Source organism: Vespa mandarinia, chromosome 2 (assembly GCF_050613455.1).
Source record: "Vespa mandarinia isolate Hongniang chromosome 2, ASM5061345v1, whole genome shotgun sequence".
NCBI classification, from domain to species: Eukaryota; Metazoa; Arthropoda; class Insecta; order Hymenoptera; family Vespidae; genus Vespa; species Vespa mandarinia.
The window spans coordinates 1741641-1764856 of NC_140811.1; the positions used below are offsets into that span (position 1 = coordinate 1741641).

General features: G+C 33.7%; 1 protein-coding gene across 1 annotated transcript; it reads left to right on the forward strand.

Annotated features, from left to right (window-relative positions):
- The first annotated feature begins 19703 nt into the window (after positions 1-19703).
- Positions 19704-21574, forward strand: LOC118451404 (uncharacterized). Its single transcript, XM_035887883.2, has 2 exons — positions 19704-19918; positions 20040-21574. The coding sequence occupies exons 1-2, from the start codon at positions 19796-19798 to the stop codon at positions 21303-21305; spliced, it is 1389 nt and encodes a 462-aa protein (XP_035743776.2). The 5' UTR covers positions 19704-19795; the 3' UTR covers positions 21306-21574.
- Positions 21575-23216: the final 1642 nt, after the last annotated feature.

Genomic DNA, 23216 nt, shown 5'->3' on the forward strand with positions numbered 1-23216 from the left:
AAAATTTCCTTTTCGTTTTTCCGAGAAATTATTGTACAATATATTTTTGTTAAATTTCTTCTTTTGAAGTATTAGCTATATAAAATGAAAATATGTTAATGATTAGTTGGAATTAGTTTGAAAAGATATTGGAAAAATAATACAAATGCAGCCATTCGCTCGGTAATACTTGCATTTAAAAATTTACAATTAAACTTTGCAAGTATTAACGACCCAGGTCTCACCACGTGGAGGTTGCTGCATGTGGAGACCCACGGGCTAACGGTGACTCTACTCTAAAATCCGCGTTCCGCGATACCGATCCGCAATACCTTTCCGCTTCAATGCACTGGCTTCTTAACTAACAGGGTATGCGTAGCTTTAGCTACTACACACCTCTTACAGATAGCTCCACCATTTGCACCGTCCGCTTCAGACATAACGAATTATTAAGCACATCTGAATTCGTGCTTTCCGAATTTCGAACAAACAAAGCGCACTCCTTAGAAATACTAATCGCGTCGCGACACTCACGTGTGTGTTATAATTACGTAGATTCTACTATTAAGCCGAAATTCGCGAAGTACCCCCCACGGAATTTTGAAGAAATCAAACGAAGTCCACGGTAGGACCTTTAATCGCGCCCGAACACCCACGCGAGTGTTAGAAAAACGATGACTCTACTCTACAATTCGCGTTTTCGATTCGAACAACCAAACGAAGTTTAATCGCGCCCGAGAACACCAACGCCTGTGCCCGCCGACACGCGCGCCAGTGTTCTTCCTATCCTTCCCGTATTCGCGCGTAGAAATCGATGATGAATCCTGCCATGCGATGTACCATTTGGTCGCAGATGAACCTATCCCTCGATGACCTATACTGTAAAAGAAAAAGATAAAGAAAAAATAAAAAAACAAAAAAATATATTAAACAGAAAATAATACATATACACATATATAAAATACAATAGAAAATATATATAAATAGATAAGAGACCTAGAAAAAGAAACGAAAAGAGAAGCAGCATGCACCATCCCATGGGTCCTACCTAAAGCTGTAAATCATTATTAATAAGAATATATTAAAAACATAATTAAAAACATAATTAAACATATGATTAAAAACATAATTAAAAACATAATAGAACACAATTAAATAAATAATTAGAAAGAACAACATAAAAAAAATATTAAGAATACATAATCAAAAGGAAATAACATTAATAACATAATTGAAAACATAATTATAAATGAAAAATATGAGATAGAAAAGAGAGCCCCAGAAAGAGAAGAATAGAGAGCTCCCAAAAAGATAAGACAAGAGAAATAGTTCTATTTGATGCTGAGACAGCAACCCGCACAGAAGCCCTCCCCCACAGGCCCCTCCCATGGGTCCCACCCGAAATACTCAAAGGATAATTAATGAAAGTAAATAAGAATAAATAGAAATAACAGCGATAAAATAAGAGTGTGATAGAAAAATTTCCTTTTCATTTTTCCGAGAAATTATTGTACAATAAATTCTGTTATATTTCTTCTTTCGAAGTATTATTAGTCATATAAGATGGAAATATGTTAATGTTTAGTTGGAATTAGATTAAAAAAATTATGGAAAAGTAATACAGTATGCAGCCATTCGCTCGATAATACTTGCGTTATAAGATTTACAATTAGACTTTGCAAGTATTAACGACCCAGGTCTCACCACGTGGAGGTTGCTGCATGTGGAGACCCACGGGCTAACGGTAACTCTACTTTACTTTAAAATCCGCGTTCCGCGATACCGATCCCTTATGCCTTCCGCTTCGGATATCTTGGGCATGGGACAAAGCTAACAGGAAGTATCTAGCCTTAGCTACAGGGACTCCACTTACAGAAAGCTTAACCGTTCGACACCCTCCGCCTCAGGCATAACGGATTATTAAGCACATCTGAATTCGTGCATCCGAATTTCGAACAATCAAAGCGCATTAATCGCGTTCGCGACACTCACGTTTGTTATTATTACGTAGATTCTACTGTTCTATCCAAATTCGCGAAGTAATCTAATCGATATGTCGAAGAAATAAAACGAAGTCCCCGGTAGGACTTTCAATCGCGCAAGCGAACTCTCACGTGAGTGTTAGAATAACGGTGACTCTAAGTTGAAATCCGAAACGCACTCCGAATTTCAACACTAAAACGAAGTCCATGATAGGACTTTTAATCGCGCCCGGACACCCACGCAAGTGTTCGAAAAACGGTGACTCTACTCTAAATAAACTAATCGAATATTCGAGCAAACAAAACGAAGTCCCCGGTAGGACTTTTAATCGCGCACGCGAACACTCACGTGAGTGTTAGAATAACGGTGACTCTAAGTTGAAATCCAAAGTGACATATGCTAACCGGTATTTAGACTTTCCATGATATTTGTCGGGATTTCCGCCCCGCTACCAAACATGAGGATTGTCATAACATCAGCCAGCTATGTACAGCACTACAAGGTAAACCGTTCGCGCACCCCGAATTTCAACACTAAAACGAAGTCCATGATAGGACTTTTAATCGCGCCCGGACACCCACGCAAGTGTTCGGAAAACGGTGACTCTACTCTAAAAAAACGCGTTCGCGAGGTAATCTAATCGAATATTCGAGTAAATATAAACGAAGTCCCCGGTAGGACTTTTAAGTCGCGCCCGCGTTCATTCACGTGAGTGATAGAAAAACGTAGACTCTACTCTAAATTCGCGTTTTCGATACGAACAATCAAACGAAGGTAAATCGCGCCCGAGAACACCCACGCTTGTGCACTTCGACACGCGCGCTAGTGTTTTTCCTATCCTACCCGTATCCGCGCGTAAAAATCGATGATGAATCGAGCCAGGCGATGACGCATTCGACCAGAGGTGAACCTATCCCTTGATGATCTATTCTGGAAAAAAAGAAGATAAGGAAAAAATAAGAGAAAGAAAAGAAAAGACATATTGAATATCGCTGCATGATTACTCGATCATCCCTGAAAAAGAAAAAAACAGATGAATATGAGAGAGACAAAACAATATATAAAATAGAAAATAAATACGTATAAATAGATAAGAGTACTGGAGAATGAAAGAGCACTGTACGATGCTGAAACAGCTCCCCGCACCAGCGCATGGGTCCTACCTAAAACTTATAAATCATAATTAATAACAATATATTAATAACATAACTGAAAACATAATTAAAAACATAATTAAAAAGAAACAACGTAAATACATATTAAGAAAACATAATTGAAAAGAAACAACCTAAATAAATATTAAGGAAACATTACTGAAAAGAAATAACTTATTAGTAACATAACTGAAAACATAATTAAAAAAAAAAATATGAGATAGAAAAGAGAAATATAGAAATGCATTTCTATACGATGCTGAGACAGCAGCTCGCACCTTCTCATGTGTTCTACCTAAAATTTATAAATCATAATTAATAAGAATATATTAATAACATAATTAAAAACATGATTAAAAACAATTAAACACATAATTAAACACATAAATAAACACAAATAAACACAAATAAACACATAATTAAACACATAATTAAACAGATAATTAAACACATAATTAAACACATTATTAAAAAGAAACAACCTAAATAAATATTAAGAAAACATAAATAAAAAGAAATAACTTATTAATAACATAACTGGAAACATAATAAAAAAAAAAAATATGAAATGGAAAAGAGAAAAAGAGAGATGCAGTTCTATACGATGCTGAGACAGTAACCCGCACAGAGGCACACCCCCATGGCCCATCCCATGGGTCCCACCCGAGACTATAAATCATAATTCATAAGAGAATATTAATAACATAGAAAATAAAAACAATAAAAATATAACTTAAAAAAGAGAGCCGCAGAAAGATAAGAGAATAGAAGCAGCTCTATATGATGCTGAGACAGCAACCCGCACAGAGGCCCTCACCCATGGGCCCGCCCCATGGGTCCCACCCGAGACTATAAATCATAATTAATAAGAGTGTATTAATGACATAGAAAATAAAAACAAGAAAAGTATGACAAAAAAGTAAGACGCAGATAGATAAGAGAATAGAAGCAGCTCTACATGATACTGAGACAGCAACCCGCACAGAGGCCCTCACCCATGGGCCCATCCTATGGGTCCCAACCGAAATATATAAAGGATAATTAATGAGAGTAAATTAGAATAAATAGTAATGACAGTGAAGAGAAGTTTCTGTGCGTTTCAATTTTAAATCGATAGTTTATCTATTAATCGATAGTATATAATAGTACATATATATGATCTTTATAACGTTGTTAAGAATATCCTATTGTTTAAATTTTAATTAATTATAATTTACGTGTATTGTATATTGTTTAAATGTTAAGAGAATCTTTTTTATTAATTATTCCTTTCAGTGTTCGCGATTTCACGACGTGGAGCTAGCTAAAAAGAAATAAGGAAAGAAAAAAGTATATGTACGTATGTATATTAATTATACGAACGATAAAATTCTGAATTTAATTTAATTAAACTTAAGAAAAATAAAAGATTAATTAAAAAAAGAATGAAGTATGTTGAACAATGATCTAAAGAAATATTATTCTCTCTGAAAGAAATATTATTATATTTATTAATCGATAGTATATAATTTTTATAACGTTGCTAAGAATATCTTATTGTTTAAATATTAATTAATTATACTTTACGTGTATCGTACATTGTTTAAATGTTAAGATAATCTTCTTTATTAATTATTTCTTCCCGTATTCGCGATCTCATGACCTGGAACTAGCTGAAAAGAAATAAGAAAAGAAAAATGAATATGTAAATATGTATATTAATGATACGAACGATAAAATTCTGAATTTAATTTCATTAAACATAAGAAAAATAAAAGATTAATTAACAAAAAAAAAAATTAAATATTCTGAATACTGATTTAAAGAAATATTATTTTCTCTGAAAGAAATATCAGTATATTAATCTCTGAAAGAAATATCAATATATTAATCTCTGAAAGAAATATTAGTATATTAATCTCTGAAAGAAGAATCAATATATTAATTGCTGAAAATCCTGAGCTAAAAATTTATTAACTTATAATTTAGATTTACGAATTGTGACTCTATAAGTTTTTTCATTTTTTAGCAAATATTCTACTTGACTTTTCTGTTTTAAAAACAATAACTCTTAAAAAAAAATTATACATAGTTTCGCTTCGAATCCAGTGAATATCGGTATCTTTTACTATTTCCGTTCGAGAAAAAATATTTAAAGAAAAATATTTAAGAAAATATTTAAAGTTCGAAATAATTATAAACGTGTTTGAACAAGAAGGCCCTATCCTAATCTAATAAATTAATCAGAAAATAAGAAACCATTTACGTGGTCACTCAATGCCCTTCTATTAATTAATTACAACCAATCACTCGTATCGATTTGGATCTTTCATCCTCGACATGATTGAGTGATTGGAGGGACTTAAAAATTCACTCACTACTTAAGAAGTTCTGCGATGGCTCCAAAACACTCGTTCACGATTTAGGTCGAAATTGAGGGTGGATAATTCGTAGGTGACTGATGAAAATGAAATAAATCGACGTTGAAGTTGGATGAGATCCTCTTCAATGATGCACTGACTCTAATTCGCGGTAGTTATTTATTAACGAACGTTCACTGAATTTACTTCGCGAATCACAATAGTCTTTTATAAATAAAGTCTGTGCGACTGTTAAAAGAGCAAAACACTTTGCGAACAAACACTGACTCTAACGACTGCATTGCACACAGTCGACGTAAAAATATTTGTTGTTTAAATCGCGAAACGCGAACGAACAAACACTGCTTCTACTTGCCGATATTTTCATTTAACCGATAAAAACATTCAATTATTTCATTGCTACGCGCGCGACTGCAATGAAGTTCTGAAACAGAAAAATACAAACAAAATAATTAGTAATACTGTTATAATAAGAAACTGTATAAATTATTCGAGAAATGTATGATATAGAAATATACTTACTTTAAGTCTTCATTATAACTATGCAGAAAATATATCCTGAGAGAGCTTTGATGCTTACTCGTCGGAATCTCAAAGAAGAATGATCCAGTAACAGTCCAAGTTGATCTGAGATTTGATTTTGTTGACTACACACACAATTAAGGAAGGGCAGCCCAAAGTTTAAATAAGCAAAAAAAAATTTTAATTATTTTAATTTTCTCGCGCGTTACGATAATTGAAATGTTTAATAGAATGTAGTATTGTTTAAATTATTTTTTGTACTCCGTGTACATTAGATATTATTTAATTAATTGAAAAACTATCGAAAGTATTAATTTTTAAGTTCCCGCGTTTAGAAAGAGTGTAAGTCGATGTGTACTGGTCGGAGTGCAAAGGGTAACTACTCGATATTAGTCAAAGTTAATCGAAGGACTGTTTATGTTTATACCGCACAAGGACAACTAATCCGAGATAAAATTTTTAAGTATCGGTAGCTTATATTAAAATTATTTTATATTTCTCAACCGTTTTCTACTTTAAAATGTTTAAACGAATGTACTATTGTTTAAATATTACTTTATTGTACTCCGTGTACATTAGAGATTGTTAAAATAATTATAAAATTATCGAAATTATAAATTTATAAGGTTACGCGTTTAGAAAAAGTAAGAGTCGATGTGCACTGGTCGGAGTGCAAAGGGAAACTACTCGATATTAGTCAAAGTTAATCGAAGGTCCGTTTATGTTTATATTGTAAAAGGCCAACAATCCCGAGATAAAAATTTTTAAGTATCGGATTCTTTTATTAAAATTATTTTTAATTTCTCGACCGTTTTCTGCTTTACAATGTTTAAACGAATGTACTATTGTTTAAATATTACTTTATTGTACTCCGTGTACATTAGATATTGTTTAAATAATTGAAAAACTATCGAAAGTATTAATTTATAAGGTTACGCGTTTAGAAAGAGTGAGAGTCGATGTGCACTGGTCGGAGTGCAAAGGTAAACTAACTCGAAAAGTTTCAAAGTTAATCGAAGGACCGTTTATGTTTATACTGCACAAGGCCAACAACCGCGAAATAAAATTTTTAAGTATCGGATTCTTTTATTAAAATTATTTTTAATTTCTCGACCGTTTTCTGCTTTACAATGTTTAAACGAATGTATTATTGTTTAAATATTACTTTATTGTACTCCGTGTACATTAGATATTGTTTATATAATTGAAAAACTATCGAAAGTATTAATTTATAAGGTTACGCGTTTAGAAAGAGTGAAAGTCGATGTGCACTGGTCGGAGTGCAAAGGGAAACTAACTCGATATTTGTCAAAGTTAATCGAAGGACCGTTTATGTTTATACCGTACAAGGCCAACAACCGCGAGATAAAAATTTTTAAGTATCGGATTCTTTTATTAAAATTATTTTTAATTTCTCGACCGTTTTCTGCTTTACAATGTTTAAACGAATGTACTATTGTTTAAATATTACTTTATTGTACTCCGTGTACATTAGAGATTGTTAAAATAATTATAAAATTATCGAAATTATAAATTTATAAGGTTACGCGTTTAGAAAAAGTAAGAGTCGATGTGCACTGGTCGGAGTGCAAAGGGAAACTACTCGATATTAGTCAAAGTTAATCGAAGGACCGTTTATGTTTATATTGTACAAGGCCAACAATCCCGAGATAAAATTCTTAAGTATTGGAATTTTATTTTAAAATTATTTTATATTTCTCGACTGTTTTCTGCTTTACAATGTTTAAACGAATGTAGTATTGTTTAAATATTACTTTATTGTACTCCGTGTACATTAGATATTGTTTAAATAATTGAAAAACTATCGAAAGTATTAATTTTTAAGTTCCCGCGTTTAGAAAGAGTGAGAGTCTATGTGTACTGGTCGGAGTGCAAAGGGTAACTACTCGATATTAGTCAAAGTTAATCGAAGGACCGTTTATGTTTATACCGCACAAGGCCGACTATCCCGAGATTAAAATATTGAAGTGTTGGAATTTTATTATAAAATTTCTTTTAAGTCTCTCTCGTGTTACCGTATTTTTAATTTTAAACGAATGTAATATTGTTTAAATATTGGTTTATTGAACTTCGTATACATTAAAGATTGTTTAAATAATTGAAAAATTATCGGAAGTATTAATTTATAAGGTTACGCGTTTGGAAAGAGAGAGAGTTGATGTGCACTGGACGGAGTGCAAAGGAGAACTACTCAGTATTAGTCAAAGTTAATCGAAGGACCGTTTATGTTTATACCGTACAAGGACAACTAATCCGAGATAAAATTTTTAAGTATCGGTAGCTTATATTAAAATTATTTTATATTTCTCCACCGTTTTCTACTTTAAAATGTTTAAACGAATGTACTATTGTTTAAATATTACTTTATTGTACTCCGTGTAAATTAAAGATTATTAAAATAATTATAAAATTATCGAAATTATAAATTTATAAGGTTACGCGTTTAGAAAAAGTAAGAATCGATGTGCACTGGTCGGAGTGCAAAGGGAAACTAACTCGATAATTGTCAAAATTAATTGAAGGACCGTTTATGTTTATATTGTACAAGGCCAACAATCCCGAGATAAAATTTTAAAATATTGGAATTTTATTTTAAAATTCTTTTATATTTCTCGCGAGTTTTCTTCTTTTTAATGATCAAACGAATGTACTATTGTTTAAATTTTAGTTTATTGTATTCCGTGTACATTAGAGACTGTTAAAATAATTGAAATATTATTGAAATTATAAATTTATAAGGTTACGCGTTTAGAAAGATGGAGGAGATGTGCACTGTTTGGAGTGCAAAAGAAAACTAACTCGATAATTGTCAAAGTTAATCGAAGGACCGTTTATGTTTATAATGCACAAGGACAACTACCCCAAGATAAAATTTTTAAGTGTAGGTAGCTTATATTAAAATTATTTTTACTTTCTCGAAAGTTTTCTGCTTTACAATGTTTAAACGAATGTATTATTGTTTAAATATTACTTTATTGTACTCCGTGTACATTAGATATTGTTTAAATAATCGAAAAATTATTGAAATTATAAATTTTTAAGTTTACGCGTTTAGAAAGAGGGAGACGATGTGCACTAGTCGGAGTGCAAAAGAAAACTAACTCGATAATTGTCAAAGTTAATCGAAGGTCCGTTTATGTTTATATCGCACAAGGCCAACAACCGCGAAATAAAATTTTTAATTGTAGGTAGCTTATATTAAAATTATTTTTACTTTCTCGAACGTTTTCTGCTTTACAATGTTTAAACGAATGTACTATTGTTTAAATATTACTTTATTGTACTCCGTGTACATTAGATATTGTTTAAATAATTGAAAAACTATCGAAAGTATTAATTTATAAAGTTACGCGTTTAGAAAGAGTGAGAGTCGATGTGCTCTGGTCAGAGTGCTAAGGTAAACTATTTGGTATTAATCATAGTTAATCAAAGGACTGTTTATGTTTATATTGTACAAGGCCAACAGTCTCAAGATTAAAATTTTTAAGTATAAGAATTTCATATTCAAATTATTTTAAGTTTCCGTATTTTTAATGTTTAAGCAAATACACTATTGTTTAAATATTAGTTTATTGTATTATGTGTACATTATAGATTGTTTAAATAATCAAAATTTATCGAAAGTATTGATTTTTAAGTTTTCAAGTTTAGGAAGAGAGATTTACGATGTTTACGCGTCAGAATACAAAAGAGAAGTGATTCGGTAATCGTCAAAGTCAATCTGTAGTTCATTTTTGTTACATCATGCATGTTTAACGACGGAAATGAATATTTTTAAGTATTAAATTTTTAAATTATTCTTATTTTATATGTTACGATCGTTACGAGTCATGTAATGCTCAATATCTTTTTAAATATTAATTTATTATATTTCGTTAACATTAGACATTATTAAATTAATCATAAAATCAGTGATACTTGTAATTTTTTAATGTCAGTCATTTGAAAAGAGAGTACTGTTGCTTTTTACGTTATTATTAAATGTCATCTTGATATTTAAAGTGAATTTTTGGTTCATCGAAATCGTTTAAAAATTAGATTTGGACTGGTTGTTGGTATAAACTATAAAAATACCAAAAATTTGAAGGAATTATCCTTAATATCTGATGATAAATAATTTCTAAACTACTATTGATAAATAATTTCGAATCACTTATCATATTTTTTTCTAGGATCCATGATTATCGACGGTCGGAAACAGATGCAAATCTAATAAACTGCAATGATCTCTAGGTGACACTACATGTACGTATTATGGGATTACTTCGTATTAAAACTCGTCAATAATAATTATTTGTATTATTATAAATCCGTATAAATGAATAAACAAATAAGATAATTGAAGATTATAAAATTCTGTAAATAAATCGAATACGAGTAAACGTAATACGTATTACATAGTTTTCGTAGATGTTTTCAAAGAGTTTATATATTTATTATGTAATATACAATGTGGAAAATCTTATATTAATTTTTTAATAAATACAAAAATATTTCACAAATAAACGTTAGAAGAATTTTCTTTTTCTCTTTTCGTTTTTCTCTTTTTTTTTTCCTTACTCAGTAAAAAGTTTAAATGACAAAGACATAAACGTTGAAGGTACTTGTCTAATGTGACCGAAGTCACATAGGTGCAATATACCATTATTCCGTTGGAAAGAGTACGAGGTGGTTGAAGTAAGGAAATAACAATATGGGGGTTGGCGAAGGGGGTAGTGTCACGGTTATAACGTAACCGTTTTGTTCCCTGTAACGGGACATCGATATTGCCGAGGCCGCGCCAAGTATTCAGAATGCCCTTCAAGAATTTTAATGCGTCGGAGAAAGAATTTATTGCAACCTAGAATGCGCAGTAATGGCGGAAATAAGTATAAAAGTCGTGGAAAAGGGTGCGCATTGTCGCCGTCTAATGGCTTGCCTTGGGCGTTCTACAGTAACGTCGTGTGCACGCACCACCCATGCAGTGCTGTCTATCCGAGGGGCTCCGTTTAGGGTCTTAGGCTTTTAACCACCCTAAGCTTCGCTCCATCAGGTGCATTAAAAGAGTCTGCATTCTTTTCCATCTCTCTCTCTCTCTTTCTCTCTCTCTCTCTCTCTCTTTCTCTCACTCTCTCATTCTCCCTCTTTCTCTTTTTTTTCTTTGATGTTTGGCTAGGTATCTAGGTTGGTATATAGTCACTATTCTATAGAACTCTATATATATTAAGTTTTATTCATAACTATTGAGATATATATATATATATAGAGAGAGAGAGAGAGGGAGAGAGAGAGAGAAGGAAAGAAAGAAGAGAGTAAGAGGGTTGCAAATTCCTTGCGTACTTTAGCACGATCGAATGATGCGTTTTCGCGCCTTGCTTTTGTGGTCGTCCAGAGTACCGAGACTGTAACTATTTTTAAGCGCAACGAGCCTTAAGAGCGAAAATGCACGAGGGAGAGATGAATGCGTCTCCAAAAAGGAAGGAAGGTAGAAAGGAAAGAAGGAAGGAAGGAAGGAAGGAAGGAAGGAAGGAAGGAAGGAAGGAAGAAAGATGGCGAGAAAAGTGAAAGAGGAAGAAATAGAGAGAAAGAGAAAGAGAGAAAGAGAAAGATAGATATAGATAGATATAGAGATAGGGATAGGGAAATAAAGAGATAGAGAGACGTTAGAGTTGGAAGAAAGAGAAAAAGAGGAAGAAAAAAAAGATGAAAAAAAAAAAAGAGAAAAGAAAGAATGTTGCGTTGTGGGAAATAGCTGAAGGGTCCCATAAAGGCGTTCGCCGTGTTCCAAAGAGCTGAATGCGTCTAGACAGTTCCACTTCACGCAATGAAAACACCGCGAGCATCTCGCGCCGCCATAAAGTTTCATTATTTACTGATGTAACATGTAGCACTTTTCTCTCTCTCTCTCTCTCTCTCTCTCTCTCTCTCTCTTTCTTGCTCGCTCAGTAGGAAAGCTAAGTTTTTCATTCACCGTCCAAGGCGTCTTCCCGTATTCCGCGTTATTAATCCGGAAGAAATTCTAAACCAACGAGAAGATACACAGCTGGTTTTAATAAAGCCTTGCATCTCGATAACGTACGTAAGTACATGCATTGAATTTTTATTCTTAGATTTTTCTTTCCATGATAACGAATTTCACGAGAGAGAAAGAAAGAGAGAGAGAGAGAGAGAGATTACGATAATAAATAAATAGACAAATAAATAAATAGTAGAAAATCCAATGATCTTTTAACGATGCGAGAGAGGACATTTTTATCGCTTTATTAAACGGGAGAGAGAGAGAGAGAGAGAGAGCAAAAGAGAGAGAGAGAGAGAGAGTTTCCTTTTTAAAAAGGAAACTTTTACTTCATCGAGGAAAATCCTCGCTGAGCTCAACCGTTATAAATACTCTATAAAGAAAAAATTCACGGGAAATAGGAAGATCCAAGTTAGAGTCCCTGTTGGCCGCGTCAAAGGACACGTTATTTTCTACAAATCGTCAAAGGCGAAATCGTTCAAAGAACTCGTTGGAATTACCAGACGTCTAATTTGTTCTTAAGAATCGCCTTGAACCGAGTTATTTCTAAGGAAACCTTCGAAACGAGAGGAAGAGTAGGAGGAAGAAGAGAGAGAAAGAGAGAGAGAGAGAGAGAGAGAGAGAGAGAGAGAGAAAGAAAGAGAGAGAGAAGCTCGTTCTCCAAGAGCGACAACTTCTTGAATCGAGCGTAAAGACCGACTTTTCACCTCGCTGTAATCAAATATTGTATTTCCGGGAAAGGTAACAAACAATGAGTCGGAAATTGCTGGATCGCGGAAAACTTATTCCCCCGTGAATTTCTCTTTCGTATACGGTAAAGAGTTACGTATATAAACTGAAATGGAATACATGGTGATTCTTAATTAAATAGAAATAAGATTTCAATGAACGATACTAAACGATTTCTGCGAATAGTTTATATTCCGTTAACCAAGATATAATTTAAATAGAAATAAAATAAAAACGATGTGTGACCTTATAGATTTATTTATTTATCTACGTACGTATAAACACATTGGATTTATCATAAAAGAATGCCTTATGTATTATAAAAGTTAAAATAGATAGGTAAAGTATTACGATATTTTTATTTATTTATATTTCTTATATCACGTTAAATTTCTTTTCCTCTTTCAATTTATATATCAATGTAAGATTAAGAGAGACGTTTAGTTCATATTCGTATCGAGAAGTTCAAAGAACTTACGTATCTACGTAAGTATTTACGAAAATAATGATAAATCTAAACGTTGTAGAAAAATAAATAGAATGTTTTAATACGATCAACGTAAAAAATTTTCTTTTTAAACGATACAAAGACGAGATATAGATAATTATAGGGATAAAACTATAAAAATATAAAAAGGCTTTTCTCACGAATGTTTTATAAGGTACTCTTTGAGACAAGAAAGGAGGTATTCTGAGGTAGTATGAGAAAGGATTCACGTAAATACGTACGTAGAAGTCTTCCCGAATGCGGATATCAAACGGATTTAATCGGGTACAAGCACGCGGAAAGCGATGCCGCCAGACGATTGATAAGTTAACGGCGCGAGATATCGCGAATGGTTTCGCTCTTTTGTATTCCCTTTTAAGGTCGGCTGATTCCATTGGATTGGGAGACCAACCTGAAATAGAAAGGGGAGGAAGATGTTGTATGTAAGAGAATGAGATAGAGAACAAAATCCATGCGACACAAGCAGCTTTCTCCTCTCCGTTTCGTATCTCCTCTTGGTCTCTCCCTCTCTCTTTGTTCGTCCTTTCGAATAGCATAGATCGACCCTTCCTCTGTCCCTTCTCTCTCTCTCTCTCTCTCTCTACATCTCCTCTTATACGTTCGCTAACTCCTTTGTAAACGCCACACCGTTTAATTAGTATCTACGTCTTTAGAGATGGTAAAAGGCACAGATTAGATCGTTTCAAAAATAAAGGAGACTTTGCTCGTAGCTTTACTTAACGTTGATTAGGATACGTCAAACGTTATTAAGTATCCTTTAACGATTATTTATCATTATCCATGACCTTTACTTTCATGTTATCTCTTCTTTTTTTTTCTTCTTTCTTTCTTTCTTTCTTTCTTTTTCTTTTCTTTTTTTTTTTACTCCTTTCACTTTACCTTTTTTTACTTCACTTTATTTTACTTTCTTTATTTTTTCCTTTCTCTTTCTCTCTCTCTCTCTCTCTCTTTCTCTTTCTTCGTCTTTCTTCTTTGATCGAGTACTTGAGCGTTAATACGCGCGAGAAATCGCATCCGTCACGAGCACTGTTTCTGGATCCTCGGCAATCAGGGCCGAACGAAATTACGGCTAAATCACTGGAGCGTCGTTTCGCGTCGCTTCACTCTGACACCCTCGTCGAATCTTCCTTCGTTCCGGAAGACACAAGGACGGACGGACGGAAGAACGGACGGAGAAACGGACAGACTGACGGATTGTTAGAAGGGGAGATCGATCGTGGCAAGAGAGATAGGAAAGGAGAGAGAGAGAGAAGAGGAAGAAGTATTTCTCTCTCTCTCCCTTTATCTCTGTCTCTCTCTCTCTCTATCTATCTCTCTCTCTCTCTCTCTCTCTCTTCCTTTTTCATCCCCTATTCGATTTAATTGCTTTCGGCCGGAAAATATTTCCGTCCAATTCCGGCTGTGGTCTCTTCTCACCCTTCACAACCTTGTATTCCTCGAAGTCGCGGAAAAGCCAAGCTAGAATCTAGAAACGTTTCGTACCACTTTTCAAGACGATAAAACGTGAAAATCTTTTCTGCTTTCGACTTTAGTTACTCTATTTCTTTTTTTCTCTTTGTCTCTCTTTCTCTCTCGCTTTTTCTCATAGGATTTATATCGGCCATGCCGTTGCGACGTGAGCAATAATAGGAAGTTTAGACGACATTACGTAGGAGAGTAGGATAAAGGTGCTCGAGTGCTTATATCGTCATTCTCTCTCAACTACAATCATATTCGCTTCGTGCGCTGGGTGGTTATACTCGTTGTTAAACATCGCGGCTGCGACGGTTTACTCGACGACGCGTCTATGTCTTCGTTGGAGAGGTTGCATCTCTCTAACGTTCTGGACCAGCTGTATTTCTCTCTCTCACTCTCTCTTTCTCTCTCTCTCTCTCTCTCTCTCTCTCACTCTCTGTCGCTCTTCTTCTCTCGTGTGTTCTCTCAACGATCTCCCATTTACGGCACCGACATACGTATCTGTATTCATGGTAGACTGTGCTTAACGTTCATCTTAGAAGAGAATATGGAGCGAGTAAGCAAACAAGCAAGCAAGTAAGCAAGCAAGCAAGCAAGCAAGCAACCAACCAACCAACCAACCAACCAACCAACCAAGCAAGCAAGCAAGTAAGCGAGCAAGCGAGCGAGCGAACGAACGAACGAACGAACGAACGAACGAACGAACGAACGAACGAATGAACGAACGAACGAGCGAGCGAGCGAGCGAGCGGGCGAGCGAACGAACGAGCAAGATACAGAACGAACGAGTGAGTGAGTAAGTGAAACAAGTATGGAGTAAGATAGAGATAGAAGAGAAGCACTTTGATAGCGTAGAAGAGTTCCTCCCTGCTAGTGGGCGTCGTCGACCTGGAAATCTCCAGCCGCGGCTTCGTTAATTAGCCACCAAAACCACCGACGTCGTTGGTAACGTAAGAATACTCTCGGTCTGCGAATCCTCCGGGACGTGAAGCCGCTGAAAGCAGTCGGCTTTTCCTAAAGAAAGAAAGAAAGAGAGAGAGAGAGAGAGAGAGAGAGAGAAATAGACAGACAGAGAGAATATGCTCTTCAAAGCATAACCATCACCAGCAGCAATAGCGACGGCAACAGCAACAGCAACGGCAACGGCAGCGCCAGGAGCAGTAGTACTAGTAATAGTCGACAGGACCACAGAGATCCTTTTCCTTGCTTAATACTGTGTCGCTACTTGAGCGTGTCCTCGAATCAAGTAACATTTTTACTTTTGAAGAAAATGAAGCTTTAGCTTCTTGCTTCTTTGTGCGCTTACTTCTTTAGTTCTACAACCTTTTTACCTTCTTAAGTTACGTCGATTTAATTTCACGCGGTAGATTATGAAGAACATTGAAATTCGAGGTAATAATTAAGAAAATATTTTTAATATTCCGTATCAATTGTAAATATTTTAATTATATATATATATATATATAATTTTTTTTTTTTGTAAATAAATATCAATATGGAATCAAAGTGAAGTTAATGAACTCGCTTATCCCAGTGACCTCTTAGACTTCGACGATCGATATGATACTTAGGAGCAAGAAGTCGAGGTCGTGTTAGCTGGAACGAGAACGGAACTCATTAGAACTGGCACGGGAAGAGATCGTTCTATATAACATACACACATATATATATATATATATATATATATATATATACCGATGTGGATAGAAGATAGAAAGAGAGAGAAAGACAGAGAGAGAGAAAGAGAGAATATATATATATATATATATATATATGTTTGTGTGTGTGCGTATATGCGTGCATCACACAGCGAGTGCATTTCCATAAAGCATCGCCGCCGCAGCTGCAAGTTTCGAATCTCGATCAAATAGCATTTAGCGAGGCGCTGGAATTTGTGGTTGGATTACGCCTGCGGCTTTTCATAGACCGACGAAGCGTTTCGTACGAACTCCCCCAACGTAGATTCTCCATCTATGAAGGAACACTGTCGGCACTACTCATATCACCAGCCTCTCATATCCATCTTCCTTAATACATCGCCTTATGGTGATCCTTCGTGTCCTTCTTGAATGCTAGCAAATGTCTATTTCGTGTATCAAATGAAATTAAATCGTTATCATTATGACGAATTGATACGATTCTTTACGGTAAGATATTTCATTACGTCATTGTCACTTATAGGTTCGTAACAAGTATCTCGAGTGGATTTCTTCTTAGACTTCCTTTGTTACCTACTCTTTATTATATTTTGTTAGAAACGAATCTTATCTTCTCGTTTTCAATAGATATTTACTTACCTGCTTATCGTATACTTTTATAACGATCTCTTTGTTATTGTATATGTATATATATATATATTATTTTTTTTCTTTTTGTTATTGTACAAATTTGTCGATAATTATTATTAATAAAGATGCATATATGTACACATATCTACACACAGATACACACAGATATATATATATATATTTTTTTTTTTTTTCAATAAAGTTGATAAATGTTAACGTCTTTAATATATATTTATGATTTATTTTAAAGAAAAAATTATTTTACCCTAACAGATAAACATCATACGTATGGAATATAATTTTTCAATTTTCTTATCGATCTTATCGAGTGATTCATATCGATCGTATTCTCTTTATTCCTATATTGATTTGGTAGATTGTTTTATTTTATTTTTCTCTAATAATCATTTATGTCGTTTGTTATGATTCGTTAATTCGTGATGATTTGTTAAGATAACTTATAGCGATTTGTAAAATTAACGATTCGTTTCCTTTCACTTCTTATTTTTTAATTGGATTATTTTAATTTTTTCTTTGATACCTTTTATTTTCTATCTTTCATCTTTTATCTTTTTTTCTTCGAGAAGTATTCGATCGATTTGCCTTTTCCTTTTTGAACAGGCAACGATAGAAAGCAAGGGAAACGCAAGGGAAGTGGTCGTCTGCTTTTGGCGTGCCATTTTCTCGAATCGTCGAGGCAAACGCGAGGAGGAGGAACAAGAAGAAGAAGAAGAAGAAGAAGAATAAGAAGAAGAAGAAGAAGAAGAAGAAGATATTTCATTTTCAACGGCGATCGTTTTCGTTCGACGCAATATGTGTATCCCTCGCTTTGTGTAGAAAAAAAGAAAAAAAATAAAGCAAGAAAGAAAAGAAAAGTAAGGGGAAAAAGAAAGAGAGAGAGAGAGAGAGAGAGAGAGAGAGGAAAAGAAAATAAATAAATAAAAATGTCGATGATCGTTGGAATTCATCAACGTAGCCAATGTTTCGTCATAATTATTATCAAGAAGATAATCACGGTAGGTGGTTAATTAAAAGAAAATATTTTTTGATCTAGCTTAGCAATTTACCGTCAATGATTCGAACTGATTAATTTAATATCAAATGAAACGTAAGTATTTAAAAAATATTCTTGGTAGTTGTTCATCTACAAAGAGAATTAACCCTTTGAATATCAATTCTAAGTTTACCCTTAGGATTGAATCTTAAGAAGGGTTTACCCTTGGTCCTCTGTACGCTTCTATGTAAATGAGATACTAGCTTCTATATCTTTCCATGGAATATTTCTCCCTAGCAAAAACCAATAAACTCATGGGAGAGTTAATTAAACGTATACGTAAACACACGCGTGCGTAATCGTATCTTGATTGATGAATGTATAACGTAAAAGTTAAATACTTGTGTATGTGTATTTATCGTGTATCTATTAAATCGATATTTTCAATGATTAGATTCGACGATGAGAAAATTATCGCAAATTCTACCGAATTTTTATCAATTGTATCGAACTATGTTGGCTGGTCTATTGGTATTTCTTTTCTTTTTTTTTCTTTTTTTTTTTCGACGATTTCAATTTTAAGAAAAGACGAGTCATTCGAATGATAATTAATGATAATATTTTAACGACGTGAGTCATTATTAATATGTTCCATCGTATTATCAGTAAAATTTCATTGTAGAATACATTACAATGGGCTCTTTCGTAAAGCGTTTATCTTTTTTTTTATCTTTCTTTTTTTCTTTCTTTATTTTTTTTTTTTTATTTTTTTTTTCCTCCAGGAAAACTCCAAATAAGATAATGATTTTACAGAGATGAGCAGAGGAAGGAGAATGTTCGAGGTTACTCGATTTCGTTCTATGTCGTTTTAATCAATCGCGACGAGCGATGAGTTGCTTTATCAGCCATATCGCGTACCGTTATCGGACCCCCAATGAGTATGGTATGCGACTGCAATGCGTTTATGCGCATGCGCGTGCAATGTAGCACACGACGGAAAATAAATATTATATAAAATAAATATCGTTCCGTACAAATGAATAAAAATAACTTATGTAAATAAATACTTTTTCGTTTTCATTTGAGAATTTTATGTCATTTTTACGTAATACGTAATTCTGATTTATTGCAAAATTGACAATTATCGCTTAAAATCTATTCGTGTTTCTTTTTTTCTTTCCTTTTTCTTTTTTCTCTTTTTTGTCCTTTTCCTTTTCTAATTTTTCTTCTTCTTCTTCATTATTAACTTTATAATGGAGTATTTTAATTAATTTGAATAATATATGGTAGTAGGTTTGTGTATTATGTGGAAAAAAAAGAATAAGAAAAAAGAAGAAAAAAAAAAAAAGAAAAAAATAATTAAACACACGAACGTGAGATTTTTCTAAAATACGATGCATCGTTGATCGAAGGGCTATTAATAATTTCTTATCAACTTCGATAGATTTGTGATCTAAATTAAGATCCGTTATCTCTATGCTGTTGTCTCTATTGTCTCTATTTACTTTAAGGATACGATGTAGTTTAAACTCGTATTGCATTACGAAAACAATGATTTTTCTAGCGAAACACGGAAATTCCGAAATAAATAGGTAGAAATAATCTTATATAACTTGTTGATATCGTTTAAGCGATAGAAATCTTTAAGTTAATATCATTTACAAACTTTCCAGAAACATATGCGAGGCTATTGATAACACGAAGATATAAATACTTAGATGAAATGTCGTTAATTCAGTTGGGCTTTAGGATCCGAATAAAATAAATTTGCTTGAGACCTTATGAAGAAAAAAGTTAAGTATTGAAAATGCGTGGGATACTAATTCTTCTTTTGTGCCTTACCGTGGCCTCTTTGGTTATGGGCAATGAGTACGTCTTTGGAAAGCGCGAAGAAGATGATTTTACAATTACCGAGAGAATTATTATAAAGGTATGTATACATAAATAATTATAAATATAAATGACAATATTAATTATAAAAATAATTAAATATTATTTAGAAATTATATAAATCTAATGAATTAATTAACGTAATTCTTTCTAAATTTTAGCCAAAAATACCCGGTAAAAAGGCAGTAGTCAGAGCTGGAGCTCATACAAAAGATGTAATATCTTACATTCGAGTAAAAGATTTGCATAAATACAATTCAACAGTTATAATAAAAGATGGTGGAGTAAACTTACAGAATGTCCTTTTATTAATCATTGGAAATGTGGGAGAGGGATTACTTGTACGATTCGAAGTTCGTGGAGTGACAAAAAATACAACAGAACCTACTACTAGTGAAGAACCAACTAGCAGTCCACCTACCGAAGAACCAAGTAATAGTACAACTACTGAGGGACCAACTAATAGTACAACTACTGAAGAACCAACCAGCAGTCCACCTACCGAAGAACCAAGTAATAGTACTACAACTACTGAAGGACCAACCAGTAATCCACCTACCGAAGAACCAAGTAACAGTACTACAACTACTGAAGGACCAACCAGCAGTCCACCTACCGAAGAACCAAGTAATAGTACTACAACTACTGAAGGACCAACCAGTAATCCACCTACCGAAGAACCAAGTAACAGTACTACAACTACTGAAGGACCAACCAGCAGTCCACCTACCGAAGAACCAAGTAATAGTACTACAACTACTGAAGGACCAACCAGCAGTCCACCTACCGAAGAACCAAGTAACAGTACTACAACTACTGAAGGACCAACCAGCAGTCCACCTACCGAAGAACCAAGTAACAGTACTACAACTACTGAAGGACCAACCAGTGGTCCACCTACCGAAGGACCAACCAGTAGTCCACCTACCGAAGGACCAACCAGTAGTCCACCTACCGAAGGACCAACCAGTAGTCCACCTACCGAAGGACCAACCAGTAGTCCACCTACCGAAGGACCAACCAGAAATCCACCTACCGAAGGACCAACCAGTAGTCCACCTACCGAAGGACCAACCAGTAATCCACCTACTGAAGAACCAAGCAGTAGTCCACCTACCGAAGGACCAACCAGTAGTCCACCTACCGAAGGTCCAACCAGTAGTCCACCTACCGAAGGACCAACCAGTAGTCCACCTACCGAAGGACCAACCAGTAATCCACCTACCGAAGGACCAACCAGTAGTCCACCTACCGAAGGACCAACCAGTAATCCACCTACCGAAGGACCAACTACCAGTGAGCCTACCGAAAAACCAATTAGCACTACATCTACTGAAATACCCATCACCAGTACTACCGAACCACCAAGCATTAGTGTGTCTACCGAAGGATCAGGTAGCGGTACGTCCAGTGAACAAAAACCATAAATTAATCTTCGAATAAGGCGGTAATGGAGAATTTACTAACTGATCCAAACAGCAGTGCTCTCAATATTTTAAGCAATTGAATTAGACAAAATAAGAGAAAGAGAGAGAGAGAGAGAGAGAGAGAGAGAGAGAAAATATAATGAGAAGAATAAAGATAAATAAGATATGAATTCCGTGTCATGCGTTCGTAGATTAATTATCATGTAACTTTGGACATATGTAGATTGGATATATATATATATATATATATATATATATATATATATATATCCAATAATATGGATTTATTAATAATTTTCTCTGTTAAATGAGAAAATGAAGTATAAGATGAAAAATATAATCTATTTCATTTAGTTTTAGATTTATTATTATAGATAAATGTACACACGTATATTAACATGAAACTTCAATTGAAACACATATTCTTGTTACACGCATTAAAACCATATTTTCATCGAGAACAATATTTCTTATTTAATTATTCTAATATTAACTTACATTATCTCCTCTTGTATTAATCATGAAACGAATTTATAAAAGCGAAATTTTATAATTCCTTTCTCAGTCATTCGAATCGTGGGAAAACGTTACATTTACAAAAATATACATATATATACATACATACATACATACATATATATATATATATATATATATATATATATATACGCTACGCTCTAAAAGAAAAAAAAAAAAAAGGAAAAGAAAAAAAAAATTCAAATTTGAAATCCTCTGAATATAATATTTTGTTCCACGTTTATATATTTCGAGACATTTACTTATTATTATAACTAAGCTGCTTTTCGAACGATCATATGCAAAGGTAACTGTCCATACTGAAACCAATAAACTGCTGTTACGCTTTCCTAAAACTTTATGAAACATTCAAACTGCTAGGTTATTTCATATTCTATTATTTGAAAAATAACAAAGGAACGGATTATAACAATTTATATTATATCAGTTTACATCGACTTTACTTTGAGATAAGTACATATATGTTCCACCAGTTACTTTCATATATTGGACATTCTCGTTATATTTCCATTCTGTATTAATTATATAAAATTGAAAAAAACAAAAAGCAAAAAAAAAAAAAACAAAAAATAAAGAATTTTTAAACGATTGACAATTTTAAAAGACAAAAAAGAAACTCATCCGTATGAAAGACGTAAAAGAAATTCTTTAATAGATAAGATATATATATATATATATATATATATAGCTAAGTATGATAAACAATTTATACTTTTCAAATAATGACAGATCTCTGGAGTGATAAAAACGTGAGCCCGCGTATTCATTGGGAAATATGAAGTTGAAAATCGAACGAGGGAACGGAAAATGGGGGAAAAAAGAAGAAAAAAAAGAGAAGGGGGGAAAAAACATATACACACACACATACACACACACACACACACACACACATGTACACAAAAAAAAAAGTAATGTTTTATATCGAAACACACGCACCCCTTGTAATGTACGTTTTCATCACGTCGTCTCGGTTCAATGCGCGAATCGTCGGACCGAAAGATTTTAATTATTACCGTCGAATCTCTCTCTCTCTCTTTCTCTCTCTCTTTCTCTCTCTCTCTCTTTCTCTCTCTCTCGCTCTCTCTCTTTCTCTCTCCCTCTCACATTTGGACGCGCGAAGTCGTATATAATGATAAAATGAAATATGCCGTGATTGGAACGGTGCGTTTAATTTCGGACTGATAAGAGGAAACGACGGAAAAACGTAAAGCGGACTAAAACACGATTTAATTGCGATGTCATAAACAAAGTTAAAATTATTTCTACGTTTATTGTCAACGTCATGAGGTGTTAATTAAACGATAGAATAAAAATGATGTTGATGGGTACCAATAGGAACTTTATTCGTCTTTATATTAAACCCAAACCGGCAGA

What these genes read in the sequence shown, in the direction of transcription:
- LOC118451404 (XM_035887883.2), top strand. Translation starts at nt 19,796, where the DNA reads ATGCGTGGGATACTAATTCTTCTTTTGTGCCTTACCGTGGCCTCTTTG. An exon ending in CCGAGAGAATTATTATAAAG is followed by an intron (nt 19,919 to 20,039) that starts GTATGTATACAT and finishes TCTAAATTTTAG; the next exon opens with CCAAAAATACCCGGTAAAAA.